Source organism: Oncorhynchus mykiss, chromosome 7 (genome assembly GCF_057628025.1).
Source record: "Oncorhynchus mykiss isolate SJ-2025 chromosome 7, ASM5762802v1, whole genome shotgun sequence".
In the NCBI taxonomy this organism is placed as follows: Eukaryota; Metazoa; Chordata; class Actinopteri; order Salmoniformes; family Salmonidae; genus Oncorhynchus; species Oncorhynchus mykiss.
Genome location: NC_143028.1, coordinates 53,110,651 through 53,137,736, shown reverse-complemented (window position 1 = coordinate 53,137,736; position 27,086 = coordinate 53,110,651). Strand labels below are relative to the sequence as shown.

Sequence of the window (27,086 nt, the reverse complement as noted above, 5' to 3'; positions counted from 1 at the left end):
TTGCCAGATAATTGAATGTTCATTTCTTTACCATAAGCTGCCTCCAATGTCATTTTAGAGTGGGAATGCTGCTGAGGAGTATTTCTGTCTGTAATGAAGCCCTTTTGTGGGGGAAAACTCATTCTGAGTTTCTGAGGCTCCCAAGTGGGTGGGTCTAGGCCCACCCATGGCTGCAACCTGCCCAGTCATGTGAAATCCATATATTAAGGCCTAAATCATTAATTTAAATTGACTGATTTCTTCATATGAATTGTTGCATGTTAAGTTGATATTTTTGTTCAGTATATTTGCACAACCATTGATTACAAACAATTGGCACTGTGATTGGCTGGGCCTGGCTCCCAAGTGGGTGGGCCTACGCCCTCCAAGACCAACCCATGGCTGCACCCCTGCCCATGTGAAATCCATAGATTAAGGCCTAATTTATTTAAATTGACTGATTTCCTTAAATGAACTGTAACAGAAAAGTTTTTGTAATTGTTGCATGTTGTGTTTATATTTTTGTTCAGTATCATTGTCCTTCAATTCGTAAGAGGCTGAATGTATCTCACCGAAGAAAGCATCCAAGTGAGCGAAACAGCGCCCCTTTGTATTTGTAGGCCATCTATCTGATTCTGTCTGGTCATAAAGAGTATGGCATTGTTGCCTCCCATAGCATTGAATGCAAGGGAAGCCAGCGAGCAATTGGCCTCAATGAGCGTTGAGCTAAACTGAGTGAGCTGAACTGTGAATGGTCCTGGAGCACCAAAAAAAGCTTGTTTGGATTTGGCTTAATTTCTATTACCTCAAGAGAAATACATAATTGACAGAAACAACTTGAATTGTTGCATTTCATTGTGCTGTTGCCCTCTTGTGGCTGGCTAGCTAGCTAAAATGGTCCCTTTCCTAAATTAGCCATGGATGGAGATAGGGATTTGGACTTGTGGTTTTACTTTATTCTCTGTACTGGCCAATGATTATAACGGCGATTCTGATCCAACCATACATTTATACATTGGACTCAAGAGGATGGAAGTTCAACATGTAGCTAGATGTAGAAGAATAATGTTAACTAGCTAACGTTGCCTATAAAAGGAAGTTAGGCTAGCAAGCAATTTTAGCCAGATTAAAATAAAATATTATGGCTGTCATACAGTACAGACTGCTTCGTCATCATGAAAGAAAAGGGGGATGGCATTGGCGTCTCTCCACAAGTAGGGTGAGTCAATATGTTTTTTTATACATGCACGCACACACACACAAATCAGAACCACAGACAGCCACATATTTACCTTACGTTGATTGTTTTTGGTATCTTTTAGTCGATGTTGAAATGGTGCTGGAATAGTGGAGGCAGCTCCTGTTTTCTTTGCAACTTGCAATATGCTTTTTGGACTTCACCGGACAGAGGTTGTTCTCCAGTTTAGTAATGAAACAAAGGTGTGGTGGAATTTATCCTGCCACTACATCTTATTGTCTCGACCTTAGGCGTACAGTGCCTTGCGAAAGTATTCGGCCCCCTTGAACTTTGCGACCTTTTGCCACATTTCAGACTTCAAACATAAAGATATAAAACTGTATTTTTTTGTGAAGAATCAACAACAAGTGGGACACAATCATGAAGTGGAACGACATTTATTGGATATTTCAAACTTTTTTAACAAATCAAAAACTGAAAAATTGGGCGTGCAAAATTATTCAGCCCCCTTAAGTTAATACTTTGTAGCGCCACCTTTTGCTGCGATTACAGCTGTAAGTCGCTTGGGGTATGTCTCTATCAGTTTTGCACATCATGCATTTTTTCCCATTCCTCCTTGCAAAACAGCTCGAGCTCAGTGAGGTTGGATGGAGAGCATTTGTTAACAGCAGTTCAGTTCTTTCCACAGATTCTCGATCGGATTCAGGTCTGGACTTTGACTTGGCCATTCTAACACCTGGATATGTTTATTTTTGAACCATTCCATTGTAGATTTTGCTTTATGTTTTGGATCATTGTCTTGTTGGAAGACAAATCTCCGTCCCAGTCTCAGGTCTTTTGCAGACTCCATCAGGTTCTCTTCCAGAATGGTCCTGTATTTGGCTCCATCCATCTTCCCATCAATTTTAACCATCTTTCCTGTCCCTGCTGAAGAAAAGCAGGCCCAAACCATGATGCTGCCACCACCATGTTTGACAGTGGGGATGGTGTGTTCAGGGTGATGAGCTGTGTTGCTTTTACGCCAAACATAACGTTTTGCATTGTTCAATTTTGGTTTCATCTGACCAGAGCACCTTCTTCTACTTGTTTGGTTGTGTCTTCCAGCTGGCTTGTGGCAAACTTTAAACGACACTTTTTATGGATATCTTTAAGAAATGTCTTTCTTCTTGCCACTCTTCCATAAAGGCCAGATATGTGCAATATACGACTGATTGTTGTCCTATGGACAGAGTCTCCCACCTCAGCTGTAGCTCACTGCAGTTCATCCAGAGTGATCATGGGCCTCTTGGCTGCATCTCTGATCAGTCTTCTCCTTGTATGAGCTGAAAGTTTAGAGGGACGGCCAGGTCTTGGTAGATTTGCAGTGGTCTGATACTCCTTCCATTTCAATATTATCGCTTGCACAGTGCTCCTTGGGATGTTTAAAGCTTGGGAAATCTTTTTGTATCCAAATCCGGCTTTAAACTTCTTCACAACAGTATCTCGGACCTGCCTGGTGTGTTCCTTGTTCTTCATGATGCTCTCTGCGCTTTTAACAGACCTCTGAGACTATCACAGTGCAGGTGCATTTATACGGAGACTTGATCACACACAGGTGGATTGTATTTATCATCATTAGTCATTTAGGTCAACATTGGATCATTCAGAGATCCTCACTGAACTTCTGGAGAGAGTTTGCTGCACTGAAAGTAAAGGGGCTGAATAATTTTGCACGCCCAATTTTTCAGTTTTTGATTTGTTAAAAAAGTTTGAAATATCCAATAAATGTCGTTCCACTTCATGATTGTGTCCCACTTGTTGTTGATTCTTCACAAAACAATACAGTTTTATATCTTTATGTTTGAAGCCTGAAATGTGGCAAAAGGTCGCAAAGTTCAAGGGGGCCGAATACTTTCGCAAGGCACTGTATATATCACGGTGTCAAGTTATATGAACTAACAGGTTATAGAGCAAACAATGCAATTATCACAACACATAAGTTGTAATATGTAGATTTTTTTCTGGCTTCCCCAGGGATTTTACTCACACACCGCTACTGTAAGTTAGTTCTGCCATTAGGTTCCAAAAAGGGGAGACGAGGTCAGTTATACATTAGGTGCTATGATCCACATCTAATATCCCTTCAGTCTGTGACTGAATGACAATTTAGTTTCAATAATATCACAAAACAAATTTTACTGTCAAAATAGCTTTGTCTTCGGCTTCATATTCATAAACTTAAACTCATCTCCTATGATCATATGAATGTCCTCCATCTGAATGCCCTCAGCTCATAATAGGGTAAGCTACTTTGGATAAGTATGTGTTACATTTATAAAATGTATGGCATATCATAGGTGTAAATGTACCAATGACAATGGTTTTAAAAAGTCAAACCTGGACATCACAATTCTAAAATAGTAAACAAAATCCTATAATTGACTACAACTGGTGGATAAGAGGGGAGGTTGACCAATTCGTAAATTAGTGATTGAAAATTATTTTTATTTAACTAGGTAAGTTACAATGACGGCCTACCCCGGCAAAACCCAGACCACGCTGGGCCAATTGTGCACTTCCCTATGGGACTACCAATCACAGCCAGATGTGATACAGCCTGGATTTGAACCAGGGACTGTAGTGACACCTCTTGCGCTGCAATTTTTTTAAACCTTTATTTAACTAGGCAAGTCAATTAAGAACAAATTCTTATTTTCAATGATGGCCTAGAAACAGTGCCTGTTCAGGGGTAGAACAACAGATTTGTAACTTGTCAGCTCGGGATTTGAACTTGCAACCTTTTGGTTACTAGTCCAACGCTCTAGCCACTAGGCTACACTGCCTCCCCAATGCAGTGCCTTAGACCGCTGCGCAACTCGGGAGCCCCTCGTCCTCATGAAAGTACTATAAAAAGTTCAAGTTAATTGTAATGTCACAAGACAACTTTACATAACTTACATTTTGAAAGTGTGGTGACTGTCAAAGTTCCCTGTTGAATTCCCTCCATTATTACAAAAGTATATTCCAGTCTTTCTGGGTGTCTGTGAAAGCTCTGCGTCTGGACACCACCCTCTGCAACTGGATCCTGGACATCCTGACATAGACCGACAACACCACCACTCTTGTCAAGAGGGTGCAACAGCGTTTCTACTTTCCAAGGCGGCTGAAGAAATTCCGCATGTCACCCCGGTCCTCTCCAAATACTACTGCTGCACCATCGAGAGCATCCTGACCAGTTGCATCATGGCCTGGTAAAGGAATTGACCTCGTTGAAAATCTGTTTGAATTGAAGAGGCCAATCCATAAGCGCAGAGGCAGGATACCAAGGACCTGGGAAGATTCTGTATGGAGGAATGGTCTAAGATTCCTCCCAATGTGTACTCTAATCTCATAAAACATTTTAGAGGAAGGCTCAGTGTCATTATCCTTGCAAGGGGAGGCTGCTGGAGTATTAATCATTTTGATCCCTATCTTTTTTAGATGTTTTTTTAATTACTTGTTTGACTAAACCTCTATATCTCTGAGCAATTGTATTAGTATAAAATAATTTTCCCATTTTTGTGAGAATACAATTTAGTTCAGTATGTGCATTATTTGTTTTATACAGTCTTTTTTGCTTATCTTTGTCAGGGGAGCCAATCATTTGGGACCTGACTGTAATACCCTCAAATAAAAGGTGACACTGTACTGTCTTCTCATATGAAACATTTCATCTCAAATCCAAAATAGTGGAGTATAGAGGCAAATTTAGATTGCATATTCACTGTCCAAATTTATCTGGAGGGGAGTGTACCTTCTCGTTTAAAATGTCATAACTTGCAAAGGAACCAAGAGCCCCTGTTAACCTCCTGCATTGCTAAACAAATGGGTTACTGTCCCATGAGGCTGAGTTTCTGGTCATTAAACACTCTTTCATGAGAGTAGGTCAACTGTCAGGGGTCTTTTATTTGTGGCTGCAGTGGGAAGAAACCGGGCAGGATGCCAGCAGGAATGAGGTTGGCTGGGGCGATCTGTGGAATAGAATGGAGATAGTGTGGCAGCCTGATGTTTTGGCTGACACAAGCAAGCCTGACTTCGAGAACAGGTAGATCAGTTGGAGCTAGCTCAAATTTCAGCACAAGATTGATCTACACCATGTGGAGTTGTGGGTCCTTAAAAAGGGTCCATCTGTAGTTGCTACATCCATTTCTTGACAAATAAATGAATGCTATATTCTTAAAGAATCAATGGGTATATAATGTATAAATACCTCATAAGCTTAGTTCAACTGTCAAACCCCCAAAACACTGTATAGCCTCAAAACATTCTTAAAACTAAATGTAATATCTTGGATGGTCAGTTTGTCGTTGCATAGCACAGTCTATACATTTCAGAGTGGTTGCATTTTATACACGCATTGGCTGTAAGTCGCTTTGGATAAAAGCATCAGGTAAAGGTCAGAATTTTTTTTTAAACTCAGTCCCATTTTTACCAAAACTGAAGCAGGGTGCCCGCTTTGTTATTGTTTCAACTAAGGATTACCCCTTTAAATACACTACAGTAGACATAGGCCTTTGACCTGCGGCCCTGAACATGTGCTTCTGGTATTCTATTGTTTGGTATTCTGTAATTCTTTTGTTTTTACACCAGAGTGACTCAAATGCCTCTGCAACTCACTTCATGACATATATAGGCCTACACAGACTTTTATTCAAGGTCCAGGGAAGTCACTAATACAAACAACTATTACAGTATTGTACATAGGCCTAAATACCATATGTGAGTAAAAGAAATAGCATAATCCAGAGACATATTACAATGTAGGCATGTAGCCCAAAATAGAAAGGGCACAACTGTGTGAACTGTGGGTGGGAGAAGTCTACTCTCTGCAATGTCACTCGACTAATCAGGCCAACCTACAAGAAGTCTAAGCCAAGTGAAGAAATTGGTCTGGACTGGAATTTACTCATACTGGAAAAACTTGGGAGAGTTTGAATGTGTGTACACATGGTTGTTTACTGGACGAAATACACATGCTTAACTCAGCCTTTGCACCAGAGAAAATTAATCACGCCCCCCAGAGTTTATGGAAGTCGGCTTCTGCTTAACCGCCACTCTGCCAGAACAGTACACTTTGAGAAAGTATCAAGCAAAGAGAAGACATCAGTGAGAGCTTGAGTTGCTTTAGTTGTGCCTCAGGCATTTAGTAAAACATCGTTTTTAGAAAACTGATATTCAAAGCAAAAGTTTACTTAAAGTAAACCGTAATTTCATTCATTTTATTTTCAAAGAGTAACCTGAAACCGAGAAAGGGAACTCTTCCTGATGTTTGGATTGCAGTTTCAATGTATGTAAAATCTTCAAATATCTATGCATGCTACTTGTTATGTAAATGTAAATAATGGTAACTCAGAAAAGCCTCGTCAGGCTATAGGCTTATTGAAATGTGTTATTTCATACAACTGAACAAAGGAAAGGTTGAATCATTATCAAATCAAAGTTTATTTGTCACGTCCCCCGAATACAACAGGTGTAGACCTTACAGTGAAATGCTTACTAACAGGCCCTAACCAACAGTGCAATTTTTAAGTAGAAAAATAGGTATTAGGTGAACAATAGATAAAGGAAATAAAAAACAACAGTAAAACAAAACAGTGAATAACAGTAGCGAGGCTATATACAGGCACCGGTTAGTCGGGCTGATTGAGGAAGTATGTACATGTAGCTATGGTTAAAGTGACTATGCATATATGATAAACAGAGAATAGCAGTAGTGTAAAAAGAGGGGTTGGCGGGAGGCGGGACACAATGCAGATAGTCCTGGTAGCCAATGTGCGGGGGCACCGGTTAGTTGGGCTAATTGAGGTAGTTGGTACATGAATGTATAGTTAAAGTGACTATGCATATATGATAAACAGAGTAGCAGCAGCGTAAAAGAGGGGTTGGCACACACACAGTGCAAATAGTCCGGGTAGCCATTTAATTACCTGTTCAGGAGTCTTGGGGGTAAAAGCTGTTGAGAAGCCTTTTGGTCCTAGACTTGGCGCTCCGGTACCACTTGCCATGCGGTAGTAGAGAGAACAGTCTAAGACTGGGGTGGGTGGGGCCTTTGACAATTTGTAGGGCCTTCCTCTGATACCGCCTGGTGTAGAGGTCGTGGATGGCAGGCAGCTTTGCCCCAGAGATGTACTGGGCTGTTTGCACTACCCTCTGTAGTGCCTTGCGGTGGGAAGCCGAGCAGTTACCATACCAGGCAGTGATGCAACCAAGCATTTCTCTATCCCTCGGTTGATGAGAAACCTTCACTGGTCTTGGTGGCTCTACTGCCGTTGTTTCTTCCCCGCTACTCGTTCCTTCCATAGCTTCCAATTTTCTCACCGCCTTCAGATGGGAGATGCACTCGATGCTGCAGCTGTAGGACCTTTTGAGGATCTCAGGACCCATGTCAAATCTTTTTAGTTTCCTGAAGGGGAATAGGCTTTGTCGTGCTCTATTTGACTGTCTTGGTGTGTTTGGACCATTCTAGTTTGTTGGTGATGTGGACACCAAGGAACTTGAAGCTCTCAACCTGCTCCACTACAGCCCTGTCGATGAGAATGGGGGCTTGCTCGGTCCTCCTTTCCCTGTAGTCCACAATAATCTCCTTAGTCTTGGTTACGTTGAGGGGTAGGTAGTATTTCTAGAACCACCCGGCCAGGTCTCTGACCTCCTCCCTATAGGCTGTCTCGTTGCTGTTGGTGATCAGGCCTACCACTGTTGTGTCGTCTGCAAACGTAATGGTGTAGGAGTCGTACCTGGTCACACAGTTGTGTGTAAACAGGGAGTACAGGAGGGGACTGAGCACCCCTGAGGGGCTCCAGTGTTGAGGATCAGCGTGGCAGATGTTTTGCTACCTACTCTCACTACCTGGGGGTGGCCCATCAGGAAGTCCAGGATCCAGTTGCTGAGGGATGTGTTTAGTCCCAGGGGCTTTAGCTTAGTGAGGAGCTTTGAGGACACTATGGTGTTGAACGCTGAGCTGTAGTCAATGAACAGCATTCTTTGGAGTGGATGGAGGGTTTCTGGGATGAAAGTGTTGATGAGCCATGATGTCATGGTTCCTCCTGGCGGCAGAAACCGCCCTAGAGACTTTTATTGGACTCAGGTGTGTCTTATTAGTTCATGATTGTGTCCCTGTTGAAAAAGGTACGTTATCTGTGGTCCTTTGTAGAAGCTTGACTTGTTTACCGTGTGTTCGTTTCCTGAGTGAGTTTGAGGCTTAGTATTTGTTATTTTTCTAGTGTACTGTGATCCTGCTTCTACTGTTTCTCAGTAAAGTATTAATGTTCATCCTTATCCACTAATTCCTCATCTGGTCTCTTCTCTGCACCTGGGTCCAACCTCTCCACGCCATACATGACCAGCTACAGACGTGAGTGCTACAGATCGGTAGTCATTTAGGTAGGTTACCATGGTGTTCTTGGGCCCAGGGACTATGGTGGTCTGCTTGACTCACTCATCACTTAAGGAGGCAAACATAGAGTGAATTTGTTTTCCCCAAATAAATACAGTCCCTGTCCAACAATACTCTATTGTGGCTTTGTTTCCACAAACATTCAGTCCAGGTTATTTGTTTTGTTGCAATTCTCAGTTAGCCTTTGGCAGTCCTTTTTGGTTCTGCTGAAGCACTTATTGAAGCAGTTGAACAGCATTCATTGTCAGTGTTCTGACTTTTGTCCAATGCTGAAGGCATTTGACACTTAAGTAGTGTCCTCCTGATGATCCTCAGTCTCTTGAGTAAACGGCTGAAGCCACTCGGTTTCCTCTAAGTTGTGATCCATGCGCCGTTTGGATCTCATAGGAATGCGGTGCAACTTCTCTCTGCACGTGTCCTTGCTGCAGCCAGGTTCCCGTTGTGATGGCTCTTGAGTTTTTGGTTTTTCCGTTCAATTAAAACTGACAACCATCTTCACTTCGTCTTCGATGGGGTTAACGGTGGTTGGCGACAGAGCGAGAAAGTTGCATTACCACCACCAGCTGGACGGGATATTGAATAAGAAACTAAAAGAACAGTGCTGAAAAGGGGGGGAAACTACATCATATTAAAATAAAACATGTTAACTAAGAAAACCCATCCCACTTCTTCAATCCCAGTCCACTCTAAAATACACCCCTACACAGGCTCAGGGGCCTGACATGGCGGTACATTCACATCAGGATTTCTTGCACGGCCTCGGCTGTGAAATCACATAGACCCCAAAAAACATTCAGCAGCATTCACAATACCAGTTTGATTAGACTTGTTATCCGCTTGTGCTGTACAGTTTATGACCATTGCAATAAATAATACAAAGTCCACCTTTTTAACATGCAGCATTTCTCTATCCCTCGGTTGATGAGAAACCTTCACTGGTCTCGATGGCTCTACCGCTGTTGTTTCTTCCCCGCTACTCGTTCCTTCCATAGCTTCCAATTTTCTCACCGCCTCCAGATGGGAGATGCACTGGACACTCCTTACCCTTGCCACCTCATTCTCCTCCACCCTAACAGGGCACTCCAGAAATGCAGGTGCATGTTCACCTCCACAGTTGCAGCATTCATCTGGCATAAGATACTCTTCCCTTCTGCACACACTTGACACATAACCAAATATTTTACATTTATGACACTGAAGGGGGTTGTGCACAAAAGCTCTTACAGGGTATCTCATGAATCCTAACTTCGTATGAGAAGGGAGAGACTCAAAGAAGAGTAGCATGGATGAATTTAATTTATTTTCTCCATACACGTCAGTCGATTTGCACCAACCACTTCATCGATGTCTTCAGTTATATTCTCTGCCTTTATTTCTTGCGCCACCCTAGAAATCACCCCCTAGATAGCACCCTGCTACGAAAATCCACACAGGAAGCATTCCACAACAATATCTTTGAGTCTTAAAACACGCTTCTTCTCCTCCGCAGACACAAACAATCTAAGATCACTTCTTGTGACTCACCGAGTCCACACTTTCCTCCAACACATTCCACATTTTCCTGGAGACGTTAAACGGATTTCCTAAGTAAGTATTGATCCCAAACCCTCTCGTGGTTTCCTATTTTCCAATACTGCTTTACTTCTCGTTTCCCTTTTTCTTCGCCACTGTAACCCAGTATTCTCACTTTCTGTATTATTAGCTTCACCCGACTCACTAGCAGTTTCAAACAAAACCTCAGTTTCCAACCATCTTCTCAACCGATGATCTTTCGACCTAGACAACCAGGAGAGGGGAGTTCCTTATTAATTAGTGACCGTAATTCATCAGTCAAGTACAGGGGAGGAGCGACAACCCGAAGACGCTCGGCCCTCTGTGGAATGAGTTTGACACGTGACATAGATTTACCCAATTTCAGCATCTATTCATCTACTGTAGTTAACTCTGTATTGTTGCCTGACATCAGACAAGTTATCACGAAGCTAGTTTGGAGTGAGATTTATTTTCTTTAATCTGTAAATGTCTATCATTATCTGTGCGTATATTCAACATGATTCACAAATGAAACTATGATCTATGAATATATTTAGTAAATAAAATAGGATCTGTAAATGTGTAAAAATATTTCACCAATTAACCTTGATCTGTATATGTATTCAATATAGCTCACAAATAAAGCGAACATTTTAACAAATATAGAACGATGTTTGAGCAAATGTTCAGAAACATTTACAACTGTGGAATGTGCATTTTGCACAATCAAAAAGTGCTTGTGGATCTCTGTATTTTGTTTGTCAAAAACGAAAGTTATGGGTTAACACTGGCACCTAGTGGTTATATGTAGTACTACAGCCACAAGAGTTGACGTCCAGGACTTGTCTTTACATGTCGCTATAGAGGTTTGCCCAGGCATGTACTGTACTAGATCAGGACAGTAGGAGGGCTTTATGAATCATAGTCTGATGGCAAGCAGTTAAATAGAACTGCAGCATCCTGAACACACAGTCCAGTTTTTTGAGAGAGATTTACTTGTGCATAAATGGTAAGTTCTTTATTGGTTGGGGAAGGCTAACTATACAACTTCTTACATCTTGTTGCATTAGCTAGTAGTGTTTCAGTGATTATGGTGTGATATTTGGTTGTTATTGGAATATCTGATTTATTGATGCCATTTACTAACATTTGTTTCAGTTTGATTGTTGGTGATATGATAGGCCGATTTAAGATAATTTAATTGGGTTGCTACCTTAGTTGTTGATGTTTAAATCTGAGAGAAACAGTCTTGGTCTTACATAGCAATAATCTATCATATTTACCTTTGTTCACAAGTTCAGAGGCATCTGATTGAAGTGAAACATTTTTAAAAAAAAATCTAACTTTAGCACTTTTAGATTTGCTATTCGATAGAGTAGAAGACACAAGAAATGGACTTGTGTCACATACTAAGGATATTTCAACAAACTGTCAACTCAAACAATGTACACTATATTTACAAAAGTATATGGACACCCCTTCAAATGAGTGGATTCGGCTATTTTAGCCACACCCGTTTCTGACAGGTGTATAAAATCGAGCACACAGCCATGCAATCTCCATAGACAAACATTGGCAGTGGAATGGCCTTACTGACTTTCAACGTGGCATCGTCATAGGATGCCACCTTTCCAACAAGTCAGTTTGTAAAATTTCTGCCCTGCTAGTGTAACGGATGTGAAATGGCTAGCTAGTTAGCGGTGTTCGTGCTAAATAGCGTTTCAATCGGTGACGTCACTTGCTCTGAGACCTTGAAGTATTAGTTTTTTCCCCTTGCTCTGCAGGGGCCGCGGCTTTTGTGGAGCGATGGGTAAGGAAAAGGTCAACAACGGATGTGAAATGGCTAGCTAGTTAGCGGTGTTCGCGCTAAATAGGTGACGTCACTTGCTCTGAGACCCTGCTCTGCAGGGGCCGCGGCTTTTGTGGAGCGATGGGTAACGATGCTTCGTGGGTGTCAGTTGTTGATGTTTGCAGAGGGTCCTTGGTTCGCGCCCGGGCTGTTACACTAGTAGTGTTATTGTGAGGTGGAAACGGAACGGTGGGAGCAACAAGGCTCAGCCGCAAGCTCACAGAACGGGACCGCCGAGTGCTGAAGCACAGAGCCCCAACCTCAACCTCATCGAACACCTTTGTGATGAATTGGAACACTGACTGCGAGCCAGGCCTAACTGCAGTGCCCGACCTCACTAATGCTCTTGTGGCTGAATGGAAGCAAGTCCCTCCAACATCTTGCGGAAAGCCTTCCCAGAAGAGTTGAGGCTGTTATAGCAGCAAAGAAGGGTAGGGGGGAATGAGATGTTGGATGAGCTTTGGGCCTTGTAGTGTAAATGTAGTGTAAATAATGGCCATGTAGTGTAAATGTAGTGTAAATAATGGTCATGTAGTGTAGATCAGGTTTGACATGAGATCTTTTTTGATGATCTTATTGATGACATTACTGTTTGCTCTTGCTGTGCCTAGTGGTTAGAGTGTTGGACTAGTAACCAAAAGGTTGCAAGTTCAAACCCCCGAGCTGACAAGGTACAAAGCTGTTGTTCTGCCCCTGAACAAGGCAGTTAACCCACTGTTCCTATGCTGTCATTGAAAATAAGAATTTGTTCTTAACTGACTTGCCTAGTTAAATAAAGGTAAAAAATTAAAATAAAAAGTTGATATCCGTATACTTAAATAACCATGCTGTTCTCTCCCTTTGTCCCCTGCAGTGTAGAACCAGAACAACCATGGCCAGTTCTAAGTGGATTCTGAGCTCCCTGGGGAAAGGTCCTGCCAGACGGAACCTGTTTGGCCCAGTGGACCATGAGCAGCTGCAGCAGGAGTACCAGAATGCCTTGCACAGAGACCTGGAGGACGCCTGCCACCGCTGGGGCTTTGATTTCCTGTCAGAGAAGCCTCTGGCTGGGGGAGACTTCCAGTGGGAGGGGGTTCTAAGCACCAAGCTGCCTCTCCTCTACCAACCCTGCCTTTTGGGTCAGGGGGAGGCACAGATGGAGGGAGGCCTGGTGGCCATCACAGGGAGGGTCAGGGCAGGGCCTTTGCACCGTGGCAAGGAGAATATCCCTTGCACCCCTGAGAAGTGCGTAGCCAACCACCAGAATCTGGAGAAAACACCAGACAAGAAGGAGAACACCAACCACAATGAAAACAGACTGACCACGAAACAGACCGAAGACTAAACAGACCAACCTCACAGGCAGGAGCGTTTGTGTCGTGTGTGGATGTAGAGGTTGGTTTTTGGGGATGGGTTATAAGTTGGTAGGGTTGAACTGCTGGTTTACTTTAAAATTCCGTTTTGAATACGAAGTCCAATGCTGACAAGGCCTCTATTGGTTTCTGTCTCTGCAGATTTCTACCAAGCCAAGAAGAGAGTGGTGGGTACGCAGTGTAAGTCAGGCCAGTGATTTCAGGGCACACAGTCACAGCTGCCAGGGAGCCAACATTCGGGACAGAACCACAGCAAACACTACTTCTCGCAGGAACCCACACACTGCACAGACACTGGACACAGAGTGGATACTTACCTGGAGGAATACATAACCAATACTCTAGACAAATGCAGGGGGAAATTAAACAACCTCTTTTATTGCATCCATTACCAATGCATACTGTAAAAATAAATGCATGAGATCCATGTATGGTTAACCGATGTACTAATGATTTCAATGTAAGGGGGCTTGTGTTCTTCCTGTGGTAAGGGAGGGACATTCAAGCAGTACAAATGATGCATCCATGTTCATTTGTGAGTCATGTAAGGACATCCTCTAAAACCCTATGACCTTTTGGTGTAAAGGGGACTTTTGCTATAAGAGCTCACCGTCTGGACAGGTAAGTTCCTGTATGACATTCCACAGCACTGAAATGGACCAATCAAAGCCCTGCCTCTGGGTCTACCCTTAACCCCTCTTGTCTTGATGACATCTTGAAATTATGAAAACATACTGTTTATGGTAGAGGTTGAATCTACTACAATATACTGTCACATTGAGAGGACTCATTGAAAAATGACCCCAACAACACAATAGCTTTTTAAAGTATTTCTGGTTCATATGTCCAAATGTATTGATTGATGTTATTTTATTTCATGTTTTTTCATTTTGCTGTATTTCTTGTGAAGAACGCCAGAATCATGTTATTGTCTGTCTTTTGCAAGCACTTCCTGCCCAAAGTATGTATTTTTGTACATATTGTGTAAATTTGTGAAATCTCAACATGTACGTATAGGAAACTAGTGGAAGAGTACTGTAATGAATAATACTGTTATGCTTATAATGCAAATTCCTATATAGGAAATGTCACCAATGTCCTCCACCTTCTATCTAACTAGGGCATTTTGCTATAATACTCCTGGGAATTTGTTGATGGGTACCTCCCCAATACTCTCATGCTTTTCTGAACACAAGGCCAGACATGAAAGTTTCCTTTGAATAGTATCAGAGATGTATGTTTTCTTTCAGTATTGCTCAATATTTTTAATTTAGCCCACCGCAGGTGCATCAAGGGACTCAAATTAGTCAAGTGCATGTATGGTATTTTAATCTAAACAGGGAAATTGATTCCTCAAAAACACGTAGCTATTTTAGAGTAAGCTACAGCCAAGTGTAAGTGCAGTAAAATACACATTAAGTGTTTTTATCTGCCTCAAACTAAGGTCCATCACGGACCACGGTTATTTTATGATATGATGGCTGATCCTTCTGCTATTGGTCATTTGAATGGGGGTTAGACACGTCTCTGTCATGACAATTCTTCCAAACTAAACTAATAGCTTCACAGACCCTGATATTCTGCTAATAACATGCATTACACCAAAACATGCATTTGTTTTATAGATGTTGGTGCACAAGTCCTACATAGGGTTTATGTTCAAAGCTACAACTAAAATATGATTTATTGTGAAATAAGGTAGATATGTGTAATTGGTTATTAGATTATTATTTTTTAAATAAATACAGTATGTATATATTATCCTGAAGTACATTTATTGTTTCACCTTTGGGTGTCATGAAAATCTTTTGACCTGAAGATAAGTAAACAATATTTATAAAAATGTTTCTCTCCACCTCAGTCAGGCATCGATTCTGAAATCGAACAAAATATTTATGTAATACAGATCGTAGTTCTATGGAACCATATTTATACTGAACAAAAATATCAATGCAACATGTAAAAGTGCTGGTTCCACGTTTCATGAGCTGAAATTAATTCTCTCAGATTTTGTGCACAAATGTGTTTAGATCCCTGCTAGTGAGCATTTCTCCTTTGCCAAGATAATCCAGCCACCTGATAGGTGTGGCATATCAAGAAGCTGATTAAACAGCATGATCATTACACAGGTGAGCCTTGTGCTGGGGACAATAAAAGGACACTCTAAAATGTGCAGTTTTGTCACACAACACAATGCCACAGATGTCTCAAGTTTTGAGGGAGCATGTAATTGTCATGCTGACTACTGCAGGAAAGTCCACCAGAGCTGTTGCCAGAGAATTTAATGTTCATTTCTCTACCATAATCCACCTCCAACGTTGTTTGGCAGTACGTCCAACCGGCCTCAAAACTGCAGACCACGTGTAACCATGCTAGCTCAGGACCTCCACATCCTGCTTCTTCATTTTTGTGATCATCTGAGACCAGCAACCCAGACAGCTGATGAAACTGTGGGTTTGCAGAACCGAAGAAGTTCTACATAAACTGTCAGAAACCATCTCATGGAAGCTTATCTGCATGCTTATCGTCATCACCAGGCTCTTGACCTGACTGCAGTTCGGCATCGTAACCGATTTCAGTGGGAAAATGCTCACCTTCGGCACAATGGATAAGTGTCTTTTTTTAAAGTATCTGTGACCAACAGATCCATATCTGCATTCCCAGTCATGTGAAAGCCATAGATTAGGGCCTAATGAATTTATTTCAAATGACTAATTTCCTTTTAGGAACTGTAACTCAGGAAAATCTTCATAAAGAATGAAGACGGGGCCAAGCGTACGTTTGATTACATTTCTAAGTACCTCTATACATTATACATCATTACCACATCATGAACTCTTTTTAATCATGCTCATCATATTCTGAAAACTGAAAGCTCATCAAATATAAATTATTTGCATAAACGATGATTAAAAACTAAATCCCTAGTATGTTTGTATTTATAGCATAATGATTACAAATACTATCATGTCGAGAGCTAGAATAAAAATAGGATTTGTAATTATGTTACTGCTATTAATAGTTGACAGAGCCCATTGTGGTTGTCAGAGGCCTCACCTTGGTCACTCCTCCACTCCTGTGCCCATTTTTCACCTTGGAAACAGAAGATGACCACTGAAAGTAGTGACAACGTCGGGATCATCAAGGGCAACTGCTCCACTCCTGAGTTGAACATACACATTCTCCCCAACCTAAATATAAGCATTAAGATATTAGTGATTTAGTTGATGAGACAGTGGATTGTGCAGTCAGATGTGTCACAGGCCGGCTCATAGCCTGTGGCAAAAATGAGGGGACCCAAACAACAGGTATAGGCCAATCAAAAAGGTTCTTTATTATAAACCCAAAACTATTAACTTTAAACAAAGAAAAAGGAATGAGGTGTGAAAGTATCATAATGTAGAGTGTATGTAAAGTGCAGGGATGCGTGAATCTGTGTGTGTGAATATGACGGAGTGAAAACTACGTAAAACTACAAAGGAACAAACAAAACCGGATCATACCTGGAGGAGCAGAGAGAGAGAGACAAGAGTGGTTAATGAAGCAGTTTAAATACCCTGAGCCCAGGTGACTCCAATCACTAACGACCCTCCTCTGCCTGCAGGAGGAACCGCCCCTGCAATGCAGAGGAGGGGCCGTGAAAGATGGAACAGAGTAAACAGGCATTTCAACGTCATAGATTTACCAGGTGGTAACTTGTGTAATAGACAATGGCTGGAATGCGGTTTTAACCAATCAGCATCCAGGATTAGACCCACCCGTTGTATAACATGTACTTTTTACTTTAGATTAAGATGTACAGTGCATACCCACTGTTACAATTTATAGCATGCATCATTTGACATATGCGAACCCAGACACATATACACATATACTATACATACCAGTAGAGGAATCAAAAGCCCCACCGATGTTGGTGTGAGACTCGTTTGAAGACCACAGTGGTGTGATTGTTATAAGGCCCTATGGTGCTCCCCAGTGCAGAAGAGAACACCACCGCTGACCTCTCTGTGGACACAGGGCAGGGACCCTTACCAAAAAGTACCAAAAGGGAATGATTATCAAAATGTTGCTTTGTGCATTACAGTACCAGACATTTCTTTCTTCAGCCCCGCTACCAAGCCCTCACTGACTTTCAGCCTGGCCTCCATGGCTATAATGACAGAAATAATGTTGAAGGATATAAATTAAATAAAACCAACCAAAGACAGTAGTTGAGTTGATCTCTTACTGTACCTTCATTAACTATGGTGAGTTTCTCCACCACACCCTTGGTGGCTCTCAACTTGGCATCTGTGTTACTCAGCTTCAAGCGTTGCTCCACTACCATGTCTCTGACAGCCAGGAGTTCAGTCCAGATGTTGGGGGGGCAGCTGTTCTTTTCATCCATTGTGTTTGCAGGAGCTGCAAGAGCAATGACCTCCTGCTTTGTGTTGCTCATGGTTCTAATGTTGTGTCTCAAAATGCATTTTCTTGTTGTGTGAGGTGCTCTTATGCCTCTGCTCTGCGCCTCACTTCTGATCAATGATTAACTTGCAACTAGGAATGGCGATGTAGACTAAGACCTCTACGGAACCCAGGTGTATCTAGATTGGGCGAAATCAATCATCAACAATTCTATTCTGTGATAAGTTCAAAAGCTTTATGGTGGTTATCACATCCACAATAATCATATTTTCAAGACATTGCTCGTATAGAGCGGTCAATGGCTGTGATAAACAAAGCTTGGGCCACCACAGTTGAAGTGTGTGATGGACTGTGACAAACTCCAAAAGATCTTAACAATGCTTTCAATTAAAATATTTATTCACCTACTTTGTGAGGGAGAGGGTGGGGTACATTTTCTTCTACAGTAATATACCATGATGAAATTGTTTTGTTAACTCCTACTTCTCCCTGTAATATCATAACGTTGTGTACTCTGTAACTATGGCGTAAACTCTTGACAGTTTGCAAATAGTTATATCGCTCTTGAAACTTAATTTTGTTTTTTTGTGGATTGTCATGATTGCTGATATCTGTGATTGGACCCTCCAGTATGTGTGCATTGTCTATTATTGAAAATAAATACAAATGTTGATAGAAAAAGATTTATGTTGCTTATTCATAAATAACCCACAATGAAAATTCCTTCTGTCATAAATACAGCTGAGCATGGAAGCATGGCTGTGTGAGACATAATGTATCTGTGGAGCTTTTCCCCAAGGAAGTCTGAGGAGAGCTCATGGCAACCCTCCAAATCCCTACAGACCCAACAACCTCCCAACACATTAGAGAGAACCAAGAGAAAAATAAACATATATAATAAATAAGGGCATCAAATATGAACCCGTCCATCACAAAGAGACTATTATTAGTTCTCTGTTTTGGAAACCCTCACCAAGCATTCCTATAACCGGTGTGTGTAGGCCTATTTCTATTTAACTTTTTTTTATGAAAATGGCTTTCATTTTGCATCTGCCTATATAATGCTGCACTGTGGGACAGAGAAGATAGGGCACTCCTTTATAAGCCTGGCCGTAGATCCACATTCTTTGTAAACCACTGCAGCAGCCCTCCATTAACATGCGTGAGGCGGTGTATATTCAGGGTTTAAGGGATGAAATGGCTGCAATAGGCCCTGACACAAGCCCTGCTGTACTACCGTCCCCCCTCCCTCCCCCTCTCCGCTTCCCTGGCTTCAGCACATATAGGCACCTGCGCGCGTGCGCTAAATTCTCCCCATCCCCCCTCCCTTCTCCCTCCATCATCTGTGCCTCTGCTCACACAGCCGTGATAGAGCAGGACCGCTAGTATTTGCACTCAGACAGCGAGAAGGGGAAAGAGAGAGAGTGAGGGAGCGAAAGAAAGAGACAGACAGAGCAAGCGTAAGATACAAAGGGGGAGAAAGAGAGCAACAGCAGAGACACTGAGAGAGAGAGAGAGAGATGGAGGAAGACAGGGAGGCTGCAGACATCTTTGTTATTAACAATGGAGCATGAAGCTCTGGTAAGGCGATAGGCAGATATTGGGTAGGGGAGAGACATTGAGGAAAGAGGGTCTCGTGTGACCACAGGGGGGAGGAAGGAGGAGAAGGAGGAAGTGGAGGAGAAGGATGGGCCTCGAACACAGACCTGCAGTGGCACTGCCAATCCTGGATTAAACAGTATGGTAACGTTCCCAAATTAATCTGTCACTGCACTGGTTTTGTCTCATCATCCTCTAGTGTTTACTTCCATTCTCATTGACACCCATCACTCATTTCACCCATGTCGCAGTGCGTGTATACTCCTCATGTGAAGACCCTTTTTTTCACGCCATAGCCGTCTGTTATGATTATCTCCCTGCTTCTGCTCTTGTCTCCAGGAGCCTCACCCACCGTGGACCTAACCCTGTGTTTTCACACACACTGTTGGATCTGTGTGTGTGTTATTTTTGTTGTATTTTTTCCCATCCATCCAGAGAGGAAGGAACATTGTGTATTTCTTCCCTTCATCCAGTCTGTAACATAATACGCTTTCCATTTTCTCTCATTGAAATAAAAGGAATAGATGAATAGCCTGGTATTGTAGTGCCTGCAGTCATTCGTCCATTAAAATCACATGCCTCCATTTCAATGCAGCTACCTGATTGTAACCTACTTTCTAAAATTGTCGCCTGCTTGTCAGTGGATCTGTTGGGAAATAGTGCAGGGCACTGTGGCTCCTCTGAGACCTCGTTTACATGCTAATACAATCCTAATAAAGCCTCAGTGGCCTGACTAGATGAATTAGGGCAGCGCTTGCTGAGATATGTGTGGTGTCTGCCCTGGTTCCTGTCTGCTGGGGTTGGTGACAGTGGTGTTGTGATGTCTGCCCGGGCGACATGGGGTAATAATTAAAACACAACAATTCCCACTCCCAGAAACAACTAGATGTTTTCTACCCCTTTTAAACAGTCCACAGATGGTTGTGTCTTTCAGTGAGATGTTAAGAATTCACACTGAGGGAGATTAGACCTCCATTGTTTGTTGAGCTGCCTGCCACGTTGCAGAAGTGGGAGGGTACTCCCCCATGTTTATGTCATGCAGCATCACACCACTAGATCATACATTACACAAGTTTAAAAGGGATAGAATGATACATTGATGGTGCAGATTTCTGAACTAATAATCACAGTATTCATCGTTGTCTTAGGCCTAACCATCATCATCACCATCATTATTATCACCATCACATTCATCGGGTATTCATGTGCCAAAATAGTTTTTCACAGTTTAGCAGTATGCACTGTGAAAACACTTGATGTAAAATCTGTTTTTTAAGGCGTAACACAGTAACTTTGTCTGAGTCTTATGCCAAGGATCTGGGGGAAAGTCTGTGAAAAGAGAACAGTCACTAGATCTGTCATTGTGATGGGTGTTCTGCTTTAAAGATCATGTTTACCTTGCGATGCTGACTTCACATCAATCATGGCAACCACTTTCTCCCTGTCCGCGCACTCTGTCACCTCTGCCTCCCCCATCCCCTGTCCCTGCTTAGCTGGATAAAAGCGAAGTGACAACATTGGGCCTGCCCCCCTCAGCCAGCCATGGCGGCTCTGACGGTAACATCAGCTTGGATGGGGCTGGGGTGGGTGTGGGGGCGGGGGCAGTGGCCGGGTTGGGGACTGTGGCTGGAGGGGCTGAAGGGGTCTCTGAGCCTCAGCGAACGCGGGTCGCTCTGGAGCACCTGCAGCAGAAGATCCTGAAGATAACTGAGCAGATTCGGATAGAACAGGAGGCAAGAGATGACAACGTAGCCGAGTACTTGAAGCTGGCCCACAACGCAGACAAGCAGCAAGCTTCGCGCATCAAACAGGTGTTTGAGAAGAAGAACCAGAAGTCTGCACAGACCATCGCCCACCTGCACAAAAAGCTAGAGCACTACCACAAGAAGCTGAAGGAGACAGAGCAGGTGAGTGTGTGTGTGTGTGTGTGTGTGTGTGTGTGTGTGTGTGTGTGTGTGTGTGTGTGTGTGTGTGTGTGTGTGTGTGTGTGTGTGTTTGTGTGTGTGTGTGTGTGTGTTTGTTGGTTCCTGCCACACTGGTTCCATCTCATGACTGATGATGACTCCTCTCCATGGCTCAGTTGTTCCTAAGGGACATTTGGAATGTAATGTGTTTGTCTCACTTGAATGTTTTACCCTGACTGCTGCTTTCTGAGGTGATGCACAGGAGGTTGGTGGCACCTTAATTGGGGAGAAAGGCTCGTGGTAATGAGTGGAGAGGAGTCAGTGGAATGGCATAAAATACATTAAACACATTGTTTCCAGGTGTTTGATGCCATTCCATTATTATGAGCTGTTCTCCCCTCAGCAGCCTCCACTGACGTTATGATACATGTTGTCACTTGATAAGTAGGGTTGGGCCATATCCACATTACCCTATGAATTAAATATAGAAATCATCCCTGGAGTATTTATGTATTTTGAAAGTTACATATCTTTAACACTTGAGTGCTGAGAAGCAAAACATTTTTGGGACTATGTCAACAATGAACTAATGAAACAAATATCAAAAGATCATTTTTTGGTGGAATTTCCCTTTAACAAAGGGTTGTTGAAAATACCTATTTCAATACCTGGCTTTGTAGAACATGACATGAGATGTCACTCACTCACTATCTAAAGATGTTTTGTTGTTGTAGAAAAGCAAATAAGAATGATTAGCTTTATCTTTCAACTAATACACACATTCATTTATTTAAAAAGTACAAATATTGACATTTTAAAGAAACTGTTTCCACATTATTGGAAATAATGTCTCCTGTATTTCAAAATTCCTTGGTGTAGGTGCTATCATAAACCTGCCCAACCCTATTCCTAGGTACATTATCTGAGGGTTCTGTTCTGACTATGCCCTCTTATTGATAAAGTATGTTTATATTCTCCTATCTCCCTGCTCTGTTGTGTCACCTCCACCATTCCACTTTAATTTCCATCCCTCTCTCACCACTTATCCACCCATGCATCTGCTACTCCTTTACACCCTGTCAATCTATCCCATTTTTTTTTGTTTCTCCCTCTCATCTTCCATCCCCTGTCCTCCCTCTACCCTCCTTATAGAATGGTCCAGCCCGTCAGCCTAAGGATGTGCTGCGGGACATGCAACAGGGGCTGAAGGACATGGGGGCCAATGTACGAGCCGGGTTCCATGGCTTTGGCGGGGGTATGGTGGATGGGGTCAAAGGAGGGGTAGAAGGGGTCAAAGGAGCTGTGGTGTCCAAGCCACGGGAGTTCGCCAGCTTGATCCGCAACAAATTTGGCAGTGCAGACAACATCTCCCACCTCATAGAGGACGGGGTGGGAGGGCACTCGGAGGACGCGCCCGCTCAACGAGCCCTGAGTGGCAGTGCCACCCTTGTCTCCAGCCCCAAGTACGGTAGCGACGACGAGTGCTCCAGTGCCACCTCTGGCTCAGTGGCAGGCAGTCACTCAGGCGGGGCTGGGGTAGGAGGTGGGATGTCGGGGCAAGGGCAGGCTGGCCTGGGGAGCCCCAGACTGGATGGGCACCACCACCACCACCACCACCACATTCACAGCTCCTGGGACGCCTTGCTGGAAGGCCTGCAGGAGATCAAGGCCAGCCAGGCCCACATGGAGGATGCCATCGAGGACATGAAGAGTCAGCTGCAGAGTGACTACTCCTACATGAACCAGTGCCTGCAGGAGGAGAGATACAGGTGCAGACCAACACCTAGGCCAATACACAGAGCATCGAATGAGAGTTGGTAGTATACATCAATCTCACACTAACTGCTGAAACAAGCTGCTTTGTTTTTAGCTTGTTTCAGTACAGCAGTGTAAATTATGTTCAGTGTTTTTACACTATATGATTTATGCTGAATGATATTCATGAGGATAATTAAAAAGGTCAAGGGAACTTTTACAGATTTTGTACATTTCAAGTTTTGTCAAGATCAGAAGTAGTTGTTTTAATGTATAAAACTGTTCCTTAAATTAAACGGAGTGACGCCTTGAAAATTGCATAAATATGTCAAATCTTTCTCTAATTAGTTGAATTGGTCTTTACTCCGCTGGTCTAAATTATACCGGCTCTGCCTTATACATTTTTAAAAAATCTCTTTCTGTTTAGGTATGAGCGACTGGAAGAGCAGCTGAATGACTTGACAGAGCTGCACCAAAACGAAATGACTAATCTGAAACAAGAGCTGGCCAGCATGGAGGAGAAAGTGGCCTACCAGTCCTATGAGAGAGCCAGAGACATACAGGTAGAGAGATAGAGACCTGGATTTACAGTTTATGATACTTTTCCTGTAGATAAACAAGTATGACTCCAGAAATGAGCCTTGTTCCCCTAATTCAGTTGTAACATTGCAGGAAGCGGTGGAGTCGTGCCTGACCCGCATCACTAAGTTGGAGCTCCAGCAGCAGCAGCAGCAGGTGGTGCAGTTGGAGGGCGTGGAGAACGCCAACGCCCGCGCCCTGCTGGGCAAACTCATCAACATCATCCTGGCACTCATGGCCGTAGTGCTGGTGTTCGTCTCCACCCTGGCCAACTTCATCACCCCACTCATGAAAACCCGAGCGCGGGTGGCCACCACCGTCATGCTGGCCCTGTTTCTGTTCATCCTTTGGAAGCACTGGGACTTCCTGGAGCTGTGGCTAATGCCCAGCTGAGTTTCCTACAGCCAATCACCCACGCCCTTGTGTCTGAATGACCAGGATGTGGACAGAGGGACCAGAGTGATTCACTGAGCTGCCCTAGACACTCTAACAGTCTGAAACTCAGAGAGCGTGAATACAAAACTCATATTTCTGAAAGAGAACCAGTGCACTTTTTTGATAGCATTTATGCTCAGAGAGTCGTACTTAAGAGGGTTGAAAGGTCAAAACATTTCTTTACAAAGCAACTGGCGAAGACTTCCTTCGGATGGGGGGGGGGCATTTCTGGTTGACTGATGGTCGAGAGAGAGACATTTAAGGAAGAGTGTTGGGTGTTTTATGGTGATTACCATGACAAGGAACCTGAGGAACTATCTGCCTGGTCGCTTGGCAACTCAAGCATTTGCTCTTTCTCATGACCAATCTAGTGGTGTCAACTCGCCATTGTACTGTAGTCACTATGACCTAATTACAATTCGAGAATTCATGTTGAAATTCTTTGACACATTTTTCTAATGTTAGTATAGGTCTACACTTAAAAATGAAAATGGATAAAAGAACAAATTATACTTTGTCTTTGCTAAACCATGTTTGCTGTTACCTTTTTGTTGAGCCAATTGTATATTTGGAGGACAAGGCCAAGCAAAAAGATAGTTTTTTTGCTCAATGTTAGGGTATGTACTACTCATGCATGTCCTCACGTGCATTTATACCTGTGTGATGCACTTGGCATGAGTAGCATTCCAACACCAACAGAAATACTCTTTGGACTTAATAACATTCTGTTGTCTGTAGACAGTTTCTACCTAAATGTTTTTTTTAAACTTTCATCTCCATATTATTTTTAAAACAGTCAACTCAATCTCTTCTGGTGTTTAAAACTACACCTTTTTTGGTGTATCAGTCATTTTAGTGTCTTATGTGCGATGTAAAGAAGAATTTGAGGGCCAGAAAGTAATCTGGTGAGATGGATCATCAAAACTACTAAATTATCTATAATCTATTCTGAGCATCAATGCTATTTTATAACCACTGTTGTTGTAGAGCAGCTAAGAATATATGTAGTGTCAGATTCATAGGCATGTTAGACCATTGCTTCCATATTTCTATCCAGTTTGCGAAATCCATCACAACTCTGTTGCATTCTTAATAAATACATTCTTAAACTATATGCTAATGTTGCATGATATTGGAAAGTAGGATCATTTGCATGCAACTATGTATATCTAACAGTACTGAGAGTGGAGAAGAATATAATATGGTAAGTAATCTGTGATAGTTGGGTCTTCATTATGAAACAATTACTACAAATGTCAAATAGAGTTCCACAACCTATAAAATCCCAATGTAACCCCCCTTCAACATTTTATTCTAGCCTGGTTCAAGCTAAAGGTTGTTTTTATATCAAGTTATGACATATCTCGTGTCCATCATTTCAGTCAGTGGGGGCTAAAATATGTGTTATATATGTCTAAAAATGTATTCAGTTCCAGCCCAACTGAATATTCACCCACTAATCCTGTGGATTACAGCATTATTTACACTTAACTGCCCCCCTCTCTCACTTTTATTCACTGGCTCAGTAAAACTGCTAATCCTCATATGTGATTGGGTGAGAGGTTACCAACTCTGCACAACTGAATTTCAAATGCTTGAAGGAATACACGTTTAGGTTGGTTCTGTTGCCAAAATGTAATAGTTTACTGTTCTTACCAACAGTACTAAATAAACTATGGAACTCTCAAAGGCTAAGACTGAGCCCTAAAAAAATTAAGAGTTGTCAAGGTTGTCAGATGTAGTAAAGAGGCCAATAGGTTTTTAGTGAGGATTTCTTTGGAAAGGCTTCAACCATCAGACAGACCCTGAAGTATGCTAAAATACACTGAGTGTACAAAACATTAGTATTGGCTTACACCCCCTTTTGCCCTCAGAACAACCTCAATTCATCAGGGCATAGACTCTACAAGGTGTCAAACGCATCCCACAGGGATGGCCCACATTTACTCCAATGCTTCCCACAGTTGTATAAAGTTGGCTGGATGTTCTTTAGGTAGTGGGTCTGGGAAACTGTTGAGTGTGAAAAAACCCAGCAGTGTTGCAGTTCTTGACACACTCAAACCGGTGCGCCTAGTATCAACTACCACACCACATTCAAAGGCATTTATATATTTTGTCTTGCCCATTCACCCTCAATGGCACACATTTACAATCCTTCTCTCAATTGTCTCAAGGCATAAAAATCCTTCTTTAACCGGTTTCCTCCCCTTCATCTACACAGATTGACGTGGATTTAACAGGTGACATCAATAAGGGATCATAGCTTTCACATGGATTCAACTGGTCAGTCTGTCATGGAAAGAGCAGATGTTCCTAATGTTTTGTACACACAATGTATGTCTTGTAAAATAGTCACAATCACATAGTAAGTTTCAGCAGCACAAAGGCACCTCCTAGTGGAAAATATGTATATTTTTTATTTTGTGGACAGTAAAAGGGAAGTCTTCACTGCGCCAAAATCAAGAACTTGACTGAACCTGAAAAATGAGTGTTGACAGTGGCACCGTTCTCTCGAGAAACACAAACTAACATTGTGAGAAACACAGACATAGTTTAAATCCCATGTGTCAATCTAATTAACTCAATGAAAAAGATCCCCATCATAATCCGTCAGTATAAACTAGAGATGTGTTTTTTTTGCATTGGCTGCGTCTCAATCCACCGCCTCCTCCTATGTCAGCCTTCCGCATCTGTGGTGGAAGATGGCTGAGCTACAACAGTGTTTGTCAGACCATGAGACGTCCCAAAAAATCAGTCTTCTCACGAAAGTGTCCAAAACTAATAAGGAAAGATGAGACTCATGAACATGATAGACTCGTCTGATGTCGGTACTGCTGATGTGCCAAATTCTGTCTGTAGTGTCCGAACTGTTTGGGCTACAAACTAATGACCCCACTATGGAAAAGGGCAACTCTCACAAACACTATGGTGTTCTCCGTTTAACTCTACGATCCCCACAAAGTCTTGGACTCATCTGAAGATAAACCATACAAATGGGAATGTAAGTATGGAGTTAGTTCTGTGCCAACAAAAATAAAGGCTTAAATATTTCCTGAGCTTTCTCTAGGAGAGAAATCTCTAGGAG

General features: G+C 42.5%; 2 protein-coding genes across 5 annotated transcripts; both read left to right on the top strand.

Moving 5' to 3' along the window:
- Positions 1-10,042: 10,042 nt before the first annotated feature.
- LOC110528083 (cyclin-dependent kinase inhibitor 1) lies at positions 10,043-15,081 on the top strand. 3 transcript variants are annotated; one of them, XM_090241308.1, is made up of 3 exons: positions 10,043-10,175; positions 12,824-13,344; positions 13,464-15,081. In XM_090241308.1, the coding sequence occupies exon 2, from the start codon at positions 12,842-12,844 to the stop codon at positions 13,292-13,294; it is 453 nt and encodes a 150-aa protein (XP_090097434.1). In that variant the 5' UTR covers positions 10,043-10,175; positions 12,824-12,841; the 3' UTR covers positions 13,295-13,344; positions 13,464-15,081. The 3 variants fall into 3 exon arrangements, with proteins under 3 accessions (XP_090097434.1, XP_021465555.3, XP_021465556.3); XM_021609880.3 differs by lacking the exon at positions 10,043-10,175 and adding an exon at positions 10,934-11,130; XM_021609881.3 differs by lacking the exon at positions 10,043-10,175 and adding an exon at positions 11,683-12,401.
- A 3,981-nt stretch (positions 15,082-19,062) lies between these two features.
- Positions 19,063-25,115, top strand: LOC110528082 (transmembrane and coiled-coil domains protein 2-like). 2 transcript variants are annotated; one of them, XM_090242323.1, is made up of 5 exons: positions 19,063-19,467; positions 20,822-21,235; positions 22,385-23,001; positions 23,415-23,550; positions 23,660-25,115. In XM_090242323.1, exons 3-5 carry the CDS (start codon positions 22,424-22,426, stop codon positions 23,957-23,959), a joined length of 1,014 nt encoding a protein of 337 aa, XP_090098449.1. In that variant the 5' UTR covers positions 19,063-19,467; positions 20,822-21,235; positions 22,385-22,423; the 3' UTR covers positions 23,960-25,115. The 2 variants fall into 2 exon arrangements, with proteins under 2 accessions (XP_090098449.1, XP_021465554.1); XM_021609879.3 differs by having other exon boundaries at positions 19,064-19,472.
- The last annotated feature ends 1,971 nt before the right edge of the window (positions 25,116-27,086 follow it).